A 16,753-nucleotide genomic window follows, 5' to 3' on the forward strand; every position below is an offset into this window, starting at 1 on the left:
TGCAATGGATGTCACCTAATCATATCATTCTTTTCTTTTTGTTGTTCCTTTTCAGAAAAAGGTTCTAAAAGGGATTTTAATTTTAATTCCAGAATCGAAATTCACACTTCCCAAAATTTTGATTTCAGAATTTGAGACTATAACTAACTAAGCTTTGTGCACGAGGTTCAAATCGTACAAAAGCCTGACATCATGAATTTAGTGTGTTTGTTTATAACATTTCAGTGGGACGTACTAAAAACGAAAGTGAGATCGTTTGTCGTGAGATCGAAAGAAAATCGAAGCATAAAGCATACTATAACAAAATATATCTTTCCATAATCATAGTCAGGATTCAAATGAAAACCAATAATCCTGACTAATATGATAAAAAAAAAAGTAAAAAACCCAAACAAACAAACTAATCAAATGTAAAAATGATTAGACCAAAAAAAATGATTGATATATTCAGCGCACACTCAAACTCAAAGGCCTTTTTCAATATCTTTTGCCAAGGATAATGCCAAAGATGATTGAGACAAGAGCCACACCTAAAATGAACTTCAAGTTCAGGCCTAGAGATGCCTCAGCAGTTTGAATCTGTGCATCTGATGCCGGAGTTGACGTGCCCTCGGGTTTTTTCTTGCTCTTTCTCTTTGAAGGAGTGGCCGCAGAAAGGTCAATTTCCCGCGATTTTATGGTTTCGTCCTTGTGTTCGGAGGTAGCAGCTCGAGCATGCTGCATTATAGTCCGGAGTTGGAAGGTTTAATGAGATCAAAAGGATTGAAATGAGCACGAATGCGGATTCCATAAAGAATAAAAGAATTTTGATCTTGAATAAGAACTCAATGATTTAAAGATGGAATGGTGTATAATGTTGGATATTAAAGTAGACATCAGATATATATACAAGTTAGAATAGTAAGATTACCTCTTCCTTTAACCGTGCTTCTGCAGTTGCTAATTGGCCTTCGGTCTCCTTCAGACGATTCAGCAGCTCATCCTTCTGGGAAACTTCAGAACTGAGAGCTGAGAGCTTAGCATTCAAGGCACCCTCGTTCGTTTTTTGTTCTTTCAGTTTCTCCTCAAGTTGTGCTATAGTGGCTTGAAGATCCTTGTTCGAGCTTTGGAATTTCTCATTAAGGGAATTGTTCTCTTCCATCACAGAAGATATCTGAAAAAAAAAAAGATGGTCAATCATATAAGTATATCAGTTTGCCAAATATGATGTAATATGGTATTAACCTGTGATTGCAGTTTTTCGCCATCAGAAGTGAGTCGCTGAGTCAGCTCTTCAATTTCTTTCCTGGCAGCCTCTAGTTCTTTAGCTGTAGCTTCTTTTTCTGATGAAGCAATGGACAATATTTTATGTAAATCATCTAGCTCGGATCTACAGGAAGTGAGATCCTGAGTGAGTTTTGAGTTTGTTTCGGTTAGCGCTTCAATCTCCTTCTTAAACTGACTAGAGCTTCTCTCCAGTTCGCTATCCAAATCCTTAGACTTTGAAATGATACTTTCAAGCTCTAGTTCGCGGGTTTTCACAAGTGCAGATGCTTCCTGACCCTGTGCTTCGTAAGCTTGAATCTTCTCGTATAGATCCTTTGCTTCCAACTCTCTTAGACTACATTTTTCCAGAGCTTCTTCCAACTGAGCTTCTAATAGCAAAATGCGAGCTTCAGCTGCAGAACGAAGTTCAGAGACCTGAGAGTGCTTCTCAGGCAGCTCGGTGATGCTGCTCAAGTGATAAGCAAGCTGCTGTGAGGAGACTTCCCTCTCAGAAACTGTAACATTTAGCTTTTCTTCAAGATCTTGAACCTTCTCACTGAGTTGCACATTCTTTTCAGATAAGAGTGCATTCTCTGAGACGTGCGACTCGGTTTTTCCTTCAACCTCGAGGATCTTCGTTTTCAGGCCTTTATTGATGTCCTCAGAAGTAGCCAGCTCCAATAAAATCTTTTCAAGCTCATCCCTTGCAATTTCATATTTTTCTGTTGCCTCTGCAAGCTGCACTTGATAACTTTTGACTTGATTTTCGAGATCCTGCACCTTTTCATGCAAGACTTTCGCCTCAGAATCTCTGCTGGAGAAATTGGCATCTGCCTCCTGCATTTTCAGGTCTGCGTCCCTTGATAGTGTTTCATGCGATGACTCAAGTTCTGCACTTCTTGCAGTCACTTTCTCCAACACTTTGCTTTGTTGCTCTAGCTGTTCTTCAGCCAGCTTAAGCTTCCCAATAACTTCACTTTCCCTCAATTCAGTTGCTTTTAGATCATTCTCAATGCTTTCCAGCTTCTGTTGTGAGATATTGAGTTCATTCCGCAACAAACTAAGTAGATTTTCAGCTTCGGATAGCTCTTCATTTAAGGTTCTTGTTGAATCTTTCAAGCTGTAGTTCTCTTCTGTAGTCAAGTTAAAGGAATCAGTTATCTCCTTTTCCTTTTCTGTGGATGCTTGAAGTGCCACCTCTAGGCTTGATGCTTTCAACTGGACTGCCTCAAGTTCGGCTTCAAGTTCAGACACCTTTTGACTGCCTTTCAATGACTCGGCTTCTATATCCTCACATTTCTTCTCTGCCAAACTTATTTGCTCTTCGAGCTCCTTGATCCTATATTTTTCTGTTTCAAGAAGCAACTCGAACTCACTCAACTTGTTTCCAGCATCCAGTGCTTTTGACTCCGATGTCTGGAGCAAACTCTCAAGCTCAATGTGGCGCTCACCAATTGTGTTGGCTCGCCCCTCGTGCTCAACACATTTTTCCAAGGCAGCCTTTAATTCTAACTCGAGCTCACTGGTACGAGCTGTGGAGTTGCTCAGTTCAGACTCCACTTCAACTATTTTGGCCTGAGACTCTTGCAACTGGATGTCGAGTTGTTGCTTCTCCCCCGTTTCCTTCTTCAACTCAGAATCCAGTTCGGATAGTTTCTCAGTTAACTCTCTCAACTCCCTTTGATAATCATGGCTTTTCAATTCTTCCAAGTTTAGTAGTTGCTCTAGCTCAACTGTCCTCTGTTCTGCAGCTATACGATTGGTTTCAGATTCACTGAGCTTTGATTTTGCTTCTTCGGCTTCCGCTCTCAAGGCCTCTCGCGTGCTCTCAAGCTCTTGGTTTTTCTGGTTAGCAGTTGTGATAGCGTGACCAGACTCAGTGTGAAGCTCTTCGATGGTTTTCAATTTCTGCTCCAGTTCTTTGCTGTTCGCCACTGCTTCTGCTAGAAGCGAATCTGCTTTGCAGAAATTCTCATCGGATTGCTGCAACTTGGCCTCGAGGTCGTTGCATAACTCCTTCAACTGAACGGAATTATTAGTAAGATCAGAGACAGCATCTTCCAGTGCTTGTTTTTCTTTGCTCAATTTTTCTAGATCTTCCTGCAAGGCTATCGTCTTTGTTTCCTGGCTTTTCAGCAGTTCTTCAATCTCGGTCTTGGCATTCACAACCTCCTTCAGTTCTGCTTGTGAAGCCTCAAGCTGGGATACTTTCAATTGGAGGTTGTCTGTGCTTTCCGTCTGCAAACTCTCGAGTGAAGCAATGTGTTGCTTGGCTGTAGATTCAGCAGCCTTTGCAAGTTCCAATTCTTGTGTCATTTCACCAATAAGAGCCTCTTTTGAAGCTAGCCTCTGCTCCACGTCTTGCACCTGCGATTTTGAAAGCTCGAATTCTCCCTGAACAGCGGCAAGCTCAGCTGTCACGCTCTTCAGAGCCTCTTCTACTTTCTTGCTCTCATCGATCTTCTCAGACAAGCTTTTCAGCTCAATCTGCAGAGAAGCCATCTGATCTTCCGTCTCTTTCGCACTAGATTTTGCTGCCTCAAGCAAGCTCTCGAGTTCCAAGGCCTTCTTTGTCTCCGACTCAGCAAGCAAACCACTTTCCTTGTGCAACTCCTCAAACTTTTGAGCTTCTCCGGATGATAATTGCAACTGGGCCTGAAGCTCCTCAATCTTCTTGCTTGAGGTCTCAAGCTCAAGGCTGAGACGATCAAAGGATTCCTTCACATTGGTGAGCTCCTTGTGCTTGTCTTCATGACTTTGCATCTCCTCCTGCAACGTTTTGAGCTGCTCCTTGTACCTGTCCTCGGCTTCAGAGCTCTGCTCCAGCAGTTTTTTGTTGTTGAGTTCAAGCTCTTCATAATTCTTCTTGCTTACTTGAAGCCGTTCTTCTGTCTGCAAGAGCTTGTCTTTGAGGACCATGTTTTCCGCTCCAGCTTCTTTAACCACATCAGAAATTCTCTTCAGTTCATCTTCAAGCTCTTTAACCTTCTCTTGAGCCTCTAGCAACTCCCTAGTTGCTTCCTTGTTGCTGCTATCCACAGGCTTTTCTTCTGAGACAGAATCTGTCTCAGGGGCATGAGAGCGATCCTTCACATCCAACGACTCTTTCTCCACCTTGACAAATTCTCCTTCCATGGCCGTTTCTTCATCTTTCCTTCCTTCCTCTGTTTTGCACTCTTTGTTCTCTTCAATTATCTGAAGTGGAATGCAAAACACAAATAATTAAACCCAGCTTATAATTGATGGTTCAGCTTGGTCCATTCACAGTCCTAGCTGCCATGATCATTCCACGAAATTGCAAATTTTACCTTAACGGGGATGCCATTGCTCTCAGCGCCCTCTGCCAACTTTGCAACTGGGATTTCCTGACTTGCAAGCGCCTCCTCAGCCATGACTAGATGAAAGGCACCTTAATCTATAAAAGCCATAAGAGGAAGAAGACAGAGTTACTATAAGATCAAACTGCTTCGTCAATTCCCAACGGTCACGTACAAAAATTAAAACAATGTATGTATCCGTTACTTAAATAATTTTTGGTGACTAAAATTTGAAGAGTAATACATGAAGTTCATAACAGTTCTTGTACTAAAATACTCATAATCAGGTGAGTGATGGAGAATGGCATCACAAATAGCTATGTCCTATAAAATTCATTAGTGCTGACTACAAGTCTACAACTATACATTTTGGTAAATAAAATACTCATTAGTATCCAGTAAGATAGAAGATTGAAAACATATTATCTTGTAGTAATAATCAATTACGAAAGCAAATCAAGGCAAAATTAAATCTTGAAAGCAAGAAAGTTATTTTAGACAAACGATGTGCACTGGAAAGAATTAAATGAAATAACAAAAGTATGAATATGAGTCACTATACTTTCCAACAAAGATATGGCCCAGCAAAAAGTAACCATGGGTCAAAATTGTTTCAGCCATAAAAATGCGAGCACACCAACCTTCCAAAAAGATTCCACTTTAGTTAATGTTTATTTTCCTAAATATTATCCGGAAAAAGAAATCCTTCTTCATTATTTGAGGTTTTTAAAAATATAAAAGCGTGTATAATTAATATTTTCTAGAACAAAAGCTACAAGTAAGGCTGTCACATCGCACAACTCTTTCCTCAACCTAGCAAAAAGAAAAGTATTAAATACTTGGTCTCACATTCTTTTCAACTCTCAAGTAGTTGTCGCAGACAAACACAATCACACAACACGGAAACTTGAATTGGCTGCTCATAAAACAATGGGCGATTATTATTAAGGGGTTGCAATTTTACTAAGTCAACTATTTCGATCTATATTCATTGTATGCTGCTTCAGCTTTTACATAAAAAAGTAAAATAAATTCAAAAGCACCGAATTCGCAAAAAATCAATAAAATAAAGTGATGTACGCTGTGAAGCATGACTAAACAGTAAACACGAGTAAACGACACGCACTTTAATTCAAAACGGCATCTACGCCAATTCCGCCTCACCATTTTTGGTACATGTAAGGTCATTTTAATATCAATTCCCAGCTGTATATTCTCTACAGTTAAAAAAGACTTGAATATCGAAATCCGTAATGAAATCAGCATTAATTAATTAATTCCGATCATATCGCCAGAAACACAGCAAAGCTCAAAACATTGGGGAAAACATCGCGTGTGCACATAAAACGACCGATGCGTGTCGAATCAAAGCAAAAACCGCTCAAATTCGATGCGATCGGAGATAGCTAACGCAGATTTCAGATTGCGGCAAGCCGTCGCAGATCAGAATTACAAAATCAAAGCGATCGACACCAGCAACGAAGCATACATACGTATATAAGCAAAAAAACAGAGACGAAGCGAAAAAAACTCGATATAAAGCGGATCAAGTGGTGAAAATGAGAGGAGGAGAGCTTGCCTGAGAGAGGTGGTGAGCTGATCTCGTTGTTGAGAGAGAGAGAGGGTGGGTTTTAGAGAGGAGTTAAGAGAGAAATGTTTGATATTGAAAATTTGGAATTAGTAGTGATAAAGGAAAAGGAAGGTTACAAAATTGAATTTGGTGTATTTTTATTTTTAAGATTTAAGTTTGTGAATTTTTGTGAACATGTTATTGAAATATTAGATTTTTATAATAAAGTGATGATTATTATAATATATTTTTCAGATTGAGAAAATATGGTGAGCAGTTTGGTGTAACACGAGTTTTAATGAAAAATTAGATAGTGTGTGTTGTGAATGCAAATACTCCTTCCGTCCCAGATAATTCGTCTCAGTTTTCCATTTCAGTATGTCCCACATAATTTGTCTCATTTCATTTTTACCATTTTTGGTAGTGGACCCCATATTCCACTAATTCATTCCTACTCACATTTTGTTAAAACTACTACCTCCGTCCCCCAAAATTTGCTACACTTTGACCCGACACGGATTTTAAGAAATGTAATGGAAAGTGAGTTGAAAAAGTTGGTGGGATGTGGGTCCTACTTTTAAAGTATTAGTTTTATAATAAAATGTGAGTAAGAATGAGTTAGTGGAATATGTGGTCCACTACCAAAAATGGTAAAAGTGAAGTGTATCAAATTATCAGAGACGGACCGAAATGGTAATATGTATCAAATTTTCAGGGACAGAGGTAGTAATATATAAAGGTAGGACCCACATTCCACTAACTTTTCAACCCACTTTTCATTACAATTCTTAAAACCCGTACCCAGTCAAAGTGACCCGAATTATCCGGGATGGAGGGAGTATAATGTGACTTATTTTTCATTTTAGTTACTACTTACTGTAGATTGACCATATTTTTGGTAATTAAGTATGAAAAATTAGGTTAAATTAGATATTAAAAAATGTTCTAAAAAGGGAAGTTCAAAAATATGTAGGAGTACATTACTTTGAGATATAATCAAAATTAAAATAAGTGAGCATATGACATGTGCAATAATAACTTATAAGCGTGCACTCTTTTGTTATTGGTAGTATATAAAATTTGTGAAGGTATGGGTTAAATTATTTATACTATACTCAAATCATTGTGTTGTCACAAAACAAATAGTAGCCAAAAAGAAAATATACTAAAAACAAAAAATAATATGAATGTCGAAGGACTCAATGTTCTTGGAAAAAAGCCCTCCCACCCCACAACACACACACACAAAAAGAACTTAGAATTAAATAGAGTCTCAAAAATGCTTTATTCTATTTATATTATTTTATTTTGCAAGTGTATTTGCCTATATTTTGCAAAAATATTAAAATGTTTGTTAAACTATGGGAAAAAAGTGGAAGATCTCAACATATTGGGAGTATTAGATTTAGGCAATGTAAGATTTTTGAAATCTTAATCAAATTGAAAAATAATTAGGTTCGGACTACATGATAGTGATTAATATTTAATGCTAATATTGTCTCAAATTTGAGGAATTTTAAAGCATAGTATGGTAGGTGCATTTAATTTTTGAAATGCTATAGGTTTTAGGTGATTACGATAACTTTATTATTTTATATAGTGACAATTAAAGTACACAAACCTTTCTATTTACTTGAGAAATGGTGTTATTTTTTTTGTGATTTCATTAAATTTTGAAAATTAAGATGAGTATAGTATACTTGTATATTAGAAGGTTAATGGGGTAGTATTTAGAAGCAACATATAAGAATTCAATATAGTACTTATTTTGTGTAATAGTATAACTTAAATTGTAGTATATATAGGTAATTTTGTATTGGTGGCGGCCACAATTGGCCGACCAAACCGTCCAAGATCACACATTGTGTTGTCACACTTGAATACTTGATAAAGACATTAATTATTCAATTTCTCCCAATTAATGCAATTATAGAAATTAAACAAATGTTAAACCTATAAATTCCAGCAAATACATGTAGTAATCCCAAAATGTAGATTAATTTGATCGATTCTATAGAAACAAACAATTTTTTAAAGCAATAGATGAATTAACAAGATTCAATCGATTTATAATTTTATGCCAACAACTAACATTAGTACATGAATAAAAGATCTACATAACCATGATAGGAAAAACATTTTATTTCAAACAGAAAACGATAAATTGAGTACTGCTTTATTCTTTTAACACCAATCAAGAGTTGTAGTAAATTATATTAATAAAAAACAGTAATTTTGTTTATCATAATTTACCTACCTCAGTCCATGCTATTGTCTTCCTATTAATTAAAAATATCACTATTATCTCTCTCACTATCTCACCAAAGCCAACCATACCAAAGGAATCTAACCAATTGTTTGTGTAAATTAAATAATTTAAAATTTAAAAAATCGAAAAAATTTCCTAATCAGTCAGCTAGGTGCTTCCTCTATTTGACTTCAAACAAACAAATTCCACAAAATTAATGTATGGAATATTATTAGTTGAATTATTCGTATTAAGTAGGGATGATGGAGTTTGAGTTGACCCAATGGGCCAACATATTACTCCTTCCGTCCCACTATAAAAATCTCGGTTAAGTTCGGCACGGATTTTAAGAAAATTTGAAGGAAAGTTGGTGAAAAAAAATAATGGAATGCGGATCCTTCTTTTTTATATTAGTTTTATAATAAAATGTGAGTGAAAAAATGTTAGTGGAATGTGGGGCTTAATACCATGTATGGAATATTCAAACCGGGACTCCTAAATTGGGACACCCAAAAATGATAAACCGGGACTCCTAAAGTGAGACGGAGGGAGTATGAATCATTGAACCATATCAAATAGTACTAATAGTCATTTAAATCATGAAAATTGACTCATTCAGTCAGACCCCAGAATAGGCCTGATTCTGAACCGACCCGGTCACCTGATATTGGATCCACACAATATATGAATCGGGCTACTGATTCGGCTTGTGGGTTCGGGCTGGCCCAACATTGGATCCACATGAACTTGATGGGTTCGGCCCGGCTCTAGATGTAGGTGAAAAGACACAATCACCCTCCAATTATATATATGGATGAACATGAACGTTATCTACTATACTATCAACCATTGCCTCGTCTTAGATTTTATTATCCATTAATTAAAAGAAATGGATGGACTTCAGCAAATAGGTCTACCAATTTTGGGAATTGTTGCAGCTGCTGCTGTTACATTTTATGTAGTTAGTTTTTCTGAGATCAGAGAGGTACACACACACACTCTCTCTCATACACAGATTTACTGATTTTTAGTGTATAAGTAACTCTTGTTGATAATGTCGAATGTTGTTGTCAGAAATCGTTGAGGGACTATGAAGATAGAGAAGATTATGAAGGGAATGGTAAGTTCAAGTCCTCCTTGAGTTCTAGAGAGAGAAGAGCTAGAAGAAAGGCTGAGAAGGATTCCAAATCTTGATAATTTGTATGCTTATATTCCTTTTTCTTCATCTTATATTTTTACTAAGTTGTAGATTAGTTTATTGATTGTATGAAGAATTTGAGAATCTTTTTTAATCTCTGGTATATTTATTGGATGTATTATAAGTGAGTTTTGTTTGTAATTCTTGTTAGTTATTAAATTGATTTTTAGTGTATTACAATTCTAATTATTTTAGGTTGATATTTGATGTTTTAATATCATGTCAAGTAGTGCATATGATTTTCTAAACCGTAGTTTAATTTTTCACTTAAAATCTATAAAATGAGTGATAAAGTTTTCTTAAAGTCAAAAGGGAAAATATTACACTCCGTTCAGGAATAGGAGTCTCGTTTACTATTTTACACTTATTTTATAAAAATGATTAATAAATAGTTAAAGCGTAGAAATAGTAAAATAAGAGAGAGAATAATGTAAACAATTACTTTGCCATTTCTACATTTTAACTATTTATCATTTTTATAAAACATGTGTAAAAAAAATAAACATGACTTCATTTCGTAGACGGAGGGAGTACTAAACATTCATGTGTGGGGGGTAAAACTTAGTTTTTAATAGAGAATCCTATTTATTCTTGAAAAGTCAACAATATTATTATCAAAATTAAACACTGAGCATTTATTTATCTTTTACAAAATTAAATTATAGAGTTAGTTTTATCGGAAAAAGCTAAAAGAAAATTGCAATTAGAGGAGTATATAATGATATAAACATAGATTTGCCTTTTATTTTCAATCCCATATTCAATAGAAACATGCTATGTTTTCACCATTATCAATATTTTCTTATAATCAAATCATTTATTTCCTCTGAGACTTGAGCTCTGCCACCCTTTCTTCAGTAGCTTTGAGAGCCTCTCCATATATCTCTATCAGCTGCAAAAATGAAGCAAAAAATTCATTAAAATCTGAAATAAAGAGCTCCAATTTCATAAATGCAAAAAGGCATGACAATAAAGAGCTCAAATTATTTTCTTGCAAGGTTTCTAAGTGTGTGTGTGAGTGTTTTTCTGTTAGTATGCCTTGAATCTGTATAGATCTCGATTAGACAATTGCTCTATTCTGTCACAACAGTTTCAAGAGACAGAGAGACTATTCAATCAAGTGTACATGAATGTCACATTGCCTTACCTTATCAACTTCTTGAGGAGTGATGATAAATGGAGGAGACATCATGATAATGTCACCCGCAACGCGAACTAACATGCCCCGTTTCTGACACTGCGCTCCAAAATAAGCTCCGACACCTGAGATTATATAGTACGGTAGGTCAGAACGTTGGAATGTAGCGTGGACAGCACCGTTGTTTTTTGTTTAAACGTTCACCAAAAGAGCACGAGATATCATACCCCACTCAGCAGGAAAAGGGTCGTTAGGTGATTTGTTATCCGTGAATTCCGTCCCAAGAATCAATCCCGTCCCACGTATCTTCAGGACAAGGGATGTTAGTGATGAGCAACCGGAGACCATGACATACATAAATATCGAGTAGATACGCGAAATCATACCTCACCAACAATGGGACTACCCGAAAATGCTTTCAGGCCTTCTTGAAATTTAGGGGCTATTTTGTTTACTTGCTCAACTATATTCCTCTCCCTGCACCATTTTGACAAATAGCATCAAAAAATTTCTATGAAAAGAATCGAACACGAATTCGTTCTTCGTGAGTTTCAGGGCAAGAACGAACGATAATTCGTCGTCATTTGGTCGTTTGAGGGTTCACAAGATTGGCTAATTACTGCAAATAACATTTTTCCTCAAATTTTCGAACTGTTTCATATGTAGAACAACGTTTTAGGGTACGTGTAAACCTAAAACGATCGGGCATTTGTATCAATGGATATCGATTTTAATGGAGAAGGTAAAGAACATACTTGTAGATCTTGAGTGCTTCCAATGCAACGGCACATGATACAGGATGTCCGGAGTAAGTAAATCCATGGGAGAAAGAACCTTCAAACACAAAACCAGGTCAATGCCACTCGATTTTATGCATATAATATCTAACGATCTAGTAAAGTTTGTACGAACCAAGTTTATTGCTCTGAGAATATATGACATCGGAGACTTCAGGGCTGACAAGAACAGCTCCGATAGGCATGTATGCAGAAGAGAGCGCCTGTCCAATATCGAAAGCAAGGAGAAATAAGTGAATACAGAACTAGTAAAGAGTTCTTGCATATTTTTGTCGTGACACGAACCTTTGCTATAGATACGAGATCAGGTTTGATGCCGTACTTATCACTACCAAACATCGTCCCGATCCTTCCAAATGCACATATCACCTCATCAGCAATAAAGAGGATATCGTATTTCTTTAAGACCGCTTGAACCTGCAAATGTGCAAAAACAAAAATTCACATGGTACCTTTACTGTGAATTCGATTATAACAATGCATGGTGGCACGATTGTGTGAAAAGAAAAGTTGACCTTGTCGAAGTACGTTGCAGGAGGAGGTATGACACCACCAGCCCCCATAACTGGTTCAGCTATGAAAGCAGCAATCTGAAAAAATATAGATTATTTTTTAGTCAAACATTGTAAAATTAGGGGAGAAATGGAAAATCAATGATCTGACGTTGATATCTAATAAGTACTTATGAGTTACCGTGTCGGGGCCTTCTTTGAGGATGAGGTTTTCCAAATTATTGGCCAACCTGGTTGAGAACTCCTCCTCCGATTCACCTAGAAAGCATTTTTTGATTTTTCAGAAGACGTGTAATTGGGAATAACGTATAATTAGCAAAGGAATGCTCCAAAACCTTGTTGATGAAAGCGCCAATAATGAGGGCAGTCGGTATGTAAAATAAACGGAGCTGGCAGATCAAATTTCTGGTGCAGAGCAGGCAGACTGTTGGAAACATATACATTGTCCGGTTAGTATTAAAAACTGCATATAAATGATGATTATAATTACGTAATATCAAAGGCGACGGACATACCCGGAAAGACTGGCTGATATAAGCGTCGAACCATGGTATCTGCCATGAAAGAAGGAGAGATGTAAGGAAGGAAAAGAAAGCTTATAGAGAGTGTATTGTAGAAATGTTTGAAATGAATTACGATTTTGATCGAGCGATGAACTTCTTCTTGTTCGGTCTCCCGAGGGCATTGTTGTAATACCAAACCAACTTCACCTACAAGACAAGGAAAAACAGAAAAATTCTTTAAATTATAAATTATTCTCATCAAGAAAGATGGAGACGAAAGTCGAGCCCCAAGACTGAAACCTGTGTATCATTGGCTTCCGATCCACTATTCGTGAAGAAGGCCTTAGCCATTTTGTTGGCTGTGAACATCTCCAACAGTTCACTTGCTAGATCCTGCATTCAAAGAGAAATTTAAATGAGGGCGTCCCGATTTTCTAAATTCCGGCTTCCTGAAAGGATGGAAGTTGTCTTACCAAAGAAGGTTTTGTGGTACGGTTCCAAAATGAGTGGTAAAACGGCAGGGTGTTTAGTTGTTTAGTCGCAGCTTCAACAAGACGAGGCTCGTTACCACCTACAAGAACACCAGAGCATGGATACAGTGAAATACGCGACGATTGCACTGTCCAAGAGCTATACCAGCTGTATATGATGCTTAGCACAATGAATTTCAAACCGATTAATAATTGAGAAAAAAAATTCAAAATCATCGAACTCTAAAAAAAAAAAGTGTATGATGCCAAGGCACTTTGTTAAGTATTTTTCAGTTCGTCAACAACCAAAATGGCATGTGTGCACACGCACAAATATAAGTATAGATTAGTTGACGATGAAGTGCAACACGTATGGACAGGTAAGCAGAGGACATTCGGACGAAAGTATAATCAATCATTCAAGATGATTGAGCCTAGCAGATAGCCAGAACTGAAAAATCGAGAAGCAGCTACAGAATAGTTAATATAGTCGAGTATTCTTAAAGGGAGTGTGAATACCAAGAGCAGTGCACCATAGACCAGCGAGAGAATCGAGATACTTTTTTCCGTTAATGTCATACACATAGGACCCCTAAATCAGACAAGAAACATCGTCATAACTAAAACTTGGAAATAATGTGAAAGAAATTGAAAAGTTGGGAGCAGCTTCAATCACAATACCTCTGACTTTGCGATTACTAGAGGGTTCACGTCCGTGGACTGCCATCCAGCCGTAAAGGGCGCCAGCATATCATGCCCCTTAAACCTAAGAATGCCAAGAGTTAGTTCGATGGATAGGGAGCCATTTCTTATTCGTGCGAACAGAAAAACAAAGAAAAAATAAGAATGTAGAAAAGATTAAAAAGAAAGGTGCATACTCTTTCTCGTCAGTTGATGGAACATCCTTCTGCGCAGATGCCTCTGTACCATACCATTTCGTAGCTGTAGAAGCCCGAACTAAATCTTTCTGTAGAATTTTACGTGCTGAAACATCTTTTAGGTTGCAGCCAGCCTGTTGTAATGCAGGTTACACGTCAGAAACCAAATTTAAAGCCATCAAAGCAGAGATTTCTTCGTCCAATTCCAAAAATCCTAATCTATGGTGCATCTGAAGTTTCTGTAGGTCAAAAAATCAAATTATACACACAAAACATCGATTTCAGAAACGTAAATTGCAAAGTCGAGCTTGCTGTGATTGCTCATTTGGATCATTAGAGACCAAATCATTCGCGAGAATTGGCTCAATCCGTTAACCAAAACGTAAACCGAGCCTAGCCAGTCAAGCTTTTACTCGTTGGCCTTAGAATCGAAACAAAAGATGCATCTCTTCTCGAATTTACACACGGAGAGCATAAATGTAGGAAGGATTACAGGCTGCAGCAAACTCTACTTCGAAGAGTTATGAAAATAAAATTGAACAGATAAACTGTATGAACTAAAAGCAATCGACATTAAGGTCATTTTTAAGAGGAATCGCTGGTCTCAAGCACTAAAATCAGTTTCTCACTGTCAATATACAAGTACTATTAGTTGAATTTTCTGTTGCTTCTTCTTGAGTCTTGACCAATGTTTAATCATTTGAGACATTGAATGAGCTACAAATACACACACCTAAAATCAACATGAAACAAAATTCTACAGTAGAGAATCTGAAATCCTAAAACACAATTAGAACCAAATTTATTAGTCCAAGTAAAAGATCAATGTTTTCCAAGAAACAAGAATGTCAAAACTATTCATCACTTTTTACTGTACTTTTCACTGCATCCCAACTTTAAGGAATTGACTAAACTAATCAAGAAAGCAAAAAGACTGAATTTTCATCCACCAATAATTATTCTCAACCCGCCCTCCCCACCCACCCCAAGATTAAGATATTTTGGCACCCTAATTAGTGAAAAATCAAATTCATCCATGGAGAAGCAAGAAACAAAATTCAAAGGGATATCAATCCAAGTTAAAGACAAATGTTTTCCAAGAAACAAGAATGTCAAAACTTTTCACCACTTTTCACTGCATCCCAACTTTAAGGAATTGACTAAAAGTAACAATCAACAAGAAAGTAAAAAAGATTGAATTTTTATCCACCATATAAGTCATTCTCACCCCCCTCCCACCCATCCCAAGCAAGATCAAGATATTTTGGCACCCTAATTAGTGAGAAATCAAATTCATCCATGGAGAAGACAAATGTTTTCCAAGAAACAAGAATGTCAAAACTATTCACCACTTTTCACTGCATCCCAACTTTAAGGAATTGACTAGAACAATCAACAAGAAAGTAAAAAGATTGAATTTTTATCCACCATACAAGTCATTCTCACCCCCCAAGCAAGATCATGATATTTTGGCACCCTAAATCAAATTCAAGTAGATTCCCTCAACAACGAATTCGAAGCAAGAAACAGAATTCAAAGGGCTATGAGAACCTGGGTGGCGTTTCTGAGGGCTGATTGAAGGAGGCGATGCATCATCCCTCGATCTTTTTAGGGGAAATTAAGCTGAGCTAGTGAATGTTTGTTGAGTGCTGGGGAAAAGAAGCATGCAGACAAAAGAGAAAGAGAGGATTGACGGAGATTGGACTTGAAATGAACATATATAGCAAACCCAATGACTCAGCTCCACATGGAAGTCCATTCACTGATTCAGTTATGCGTAAATCGTAGAGAATTTTATTTTGCTTTCCTCGTAGATATATTCTCACATAAAAATCGAAAAATTGCAAAAAAATCAATAAATTTGCTTAATCTCATTATATGTTTGTTTTTCTGAATAAGGGTATGTGAATAATTATTGTCGAATGTATACTGCTCCCTCCATTCCGCGATAGCTGAGTCATTTCATTTTCTGTCCTCGTTTTGAAAAAATGATATACTCCCTCCGTTTCGGCTAAAAGATGACACATTGCTCAGCCGACACGAGATTTTAGGAATTATTGACTAAAATGTTTAATTGGAGAGAGAAAATGTGGATGTAAGTATTAAAATAGAGAGATAAAGAAAGATGAATATTTTAATAGAAGTGGGAAAAAGTCGTTGAGTGTATTAATTGGAGAAAGAAAATTTCTAAAAAAGGAAATGTGTCATCTTAGTTGGGACAAACTAAAAAGGAAAACGTATCATCTTAAGCGGGACGGAGGGAGTAATAAATAGTCGAAATGGAGAGAAAGTAAAGTAAGTGACATATAAGGTAGATAAGATCACTTACTTTACTTTATCTCCATTTTAACTATTTATTAAATCATTTTTTCAAAATGAGGGCAGAAAATTAAATGACTCAACTATCGCGGAACGGAGGGAGTACAATTTACTACTCCCTCGTCCCAATGAAGATGACCCATTTTTGCACGAAATTTATGCAACTTTATTTTTTGTCTGAAATGGAGAGAGTAAAGTAAGAGAAAATGAAGAGATAAAAGTATTTTTTTATTTAGTAATGAGTTATTTTGATTGGGACAAACTAAAAAAGAAAGTTGGTTCGGTGAGATAGATGGATTTATTTATCCTAGGATATGATTGACGTGGGGTAGTTATATATGGAGTAGGACATCATTTGGCTTTTGTTGAGAGGAGATAAGTCAAATTTGGCCACCTTATTTTGTATAGCTATCCAGGCTGCGATTGAACTAACTTGATAAGATTGAATATTCCGAGATTATTGATTAAATAATATTTTATTCATTTTTTAAATTAAGAATTCTTTTTTCTTCATCTCATCAAAAATACTCATTTCTTTTTATAAAAAATTTACCTTTA

The 16,753-nt window shown here is 36.6% G+C and overlaps 3 protein-coding genes across 3 annotated transcripts; 1 reads left to right on the forward strand and 2 right to left on the reverse strand.

The window, feature by feature from the left end:
- Window positions 1–298: 298 nt before the first annotated feature.
- On the reverse strand, window positions 299–6,279 carry LOC125194134 (uncharacterized). Its single transcript, XM_048092185.2, has 5 exons — window positions 6,142–6,279; window positions 4,554–4,660; window positions 1,225–4,440; window positions 911–1,153; window positions 299–717 (listed from the first exon to the last, which is right to left on the reverse strand). Exons 2-5 carry the CDS (start codon window positions 4,635–4,637, stop codon window positions 478–480), a joined length of 3,783 nt encoding a protein of 1,260 aa, XP_047948142.2. The 5' UTR covers window positions 4,638–4,660; window positions 6,142–6,279; the 3' UTR covers window positions 299–477.
- Window positions 6,280–9,218: 2,939 nt separating this feature from the next.
- On the forward strand, window positions 9,219–9,752 carry LOC125194138 (uncharacterized). The gene is made up of 2 exons (XM_048092188.2): window positions 9,219–9,365; window positions 9,455–9,752. The coding sequence occupies exons 1-2, from the start codon at window positions 9,270–9,272 to the stop codon at window positions 9,572–9,574; spliced, it is 216 nt and encodes a 71-aa protein (XP_047948145.1). The 5' UTR covers window positions 9,219–9,269; the 3' UTR covers window positions 9,575–9,752.
- Window positions 9,753–10,294: 542 nt separating this feature from the next.
- POP2 (Pyridoxal phosphate (PLP)-dependent transferases superfamily protein) lies at window positions 10,295–15,648 on the reverse strand. Its single transcript, XM_048092186.2, has 18 exons — window positions 15,428–15,648; window positions 13,877–14,010; window positions 13,680–13,764; window positions 13,518–13,590; window positions 13,002–13,099; window positions 12,829–12,921; window positions 12,662–12,735; window positions 12,541–12,579; window positions 12,361–12,449; window positions 12,207–12,283; window positions 12,029–12,103; window positions 11,799–11,930; window positions 11,629–11,716; window positions 11,472–11,550; window positions 11,103–11,193; window positions 10,944–11,022; window positions 10,726–10,841; window positions 10,295–10,470 (listed from the first exon to the last, which is right to left on the reverse strand). Exons 1-18 carry the CDS (start codon window positions 15,470–15,472, stop codon window positions 10,396–10,398), a joined length of 1,542 nt encoding a protein of 513 aa, XP_047948143.1. The 5' UTR covers window positions 15,473–15,648; the 3' UTR covers window positions 10,295–10,395.
- Window positions 15,649–16,753: the final 1,105 nt, after the last annotated feature.

The sequence above is a fragment of the Salvia hispanica genome, chromosome 4 (genome assembly GCF_029641045.1).
Source record: "Salvia hispanica isolate PSC_SH4W2 chromosome 4, Shi_PSC_v1, whole genome shotgun sequence".
NCBI lineage: Eukaryota > Viridiplantae > Streptophyta > Magnoliopsida > Lamiales > Lamiaceae > Salvia > Salvia hispanica.

Bases quoted from the DNA above. Each gene is read 5' to 3' on its own strand.
- LOC125194134 (XM_048092185.2), bottom strand. From the start codon at position 4,637: ATGGCTGAGGAGGCGCTTGCAAGTCAGGAAATCCCAGTTGCAAAGTTG. The intron at 4,441-4,553 runs GTAAAATTTGCA...ATTCCACTTCAG, and splicing joins GCAATGGCATCCCCGTTAAG to ATAATTGAAGAGAACAAAGA. The intron at 718-910 runs GTAATCTTACTA...ACTATAATGCAG, and splicing joins AAGCACGGTTAAAGGAAGAG to CATGCTCGAGCTGCTACCTC.
- LOC125194138 (XM_048092188.2), top strand. From the start codon at position 9,270: ATGGATGGACTTCAGCAAATAGGTCTACCAATTTTGGGAATTGTTGCA. The intron at 9,366-9,454 runs GTACACACACAC...TGTTGTTGTCAG, and splicing joins GTTTTTCTGAGATCAGAGAG to AAATCGTTGAGGGACTATGA.
- POP2 (XM_048092186.2), bottom strand. From the start codon at position 15,472: ATGATGCATCGCCTCCTTCAATCAGCCCTCAGAAACGCCACCCAG. The intron at 11,931-12,028 runs GTCAACTTTTCT...GCACATTTGCAG, and splicing joins CTGCAACGTACTTCGACAAG to GTTCAAGCGGTCTTAAAGAA. The intron at 11,023-11,102 runs GTATGATTTCGC...CTTGTCCTGAAG, and splicing joins GTAGTCCCATTGTTGGTGAG to ATACGTGGGACGGGATTGAT.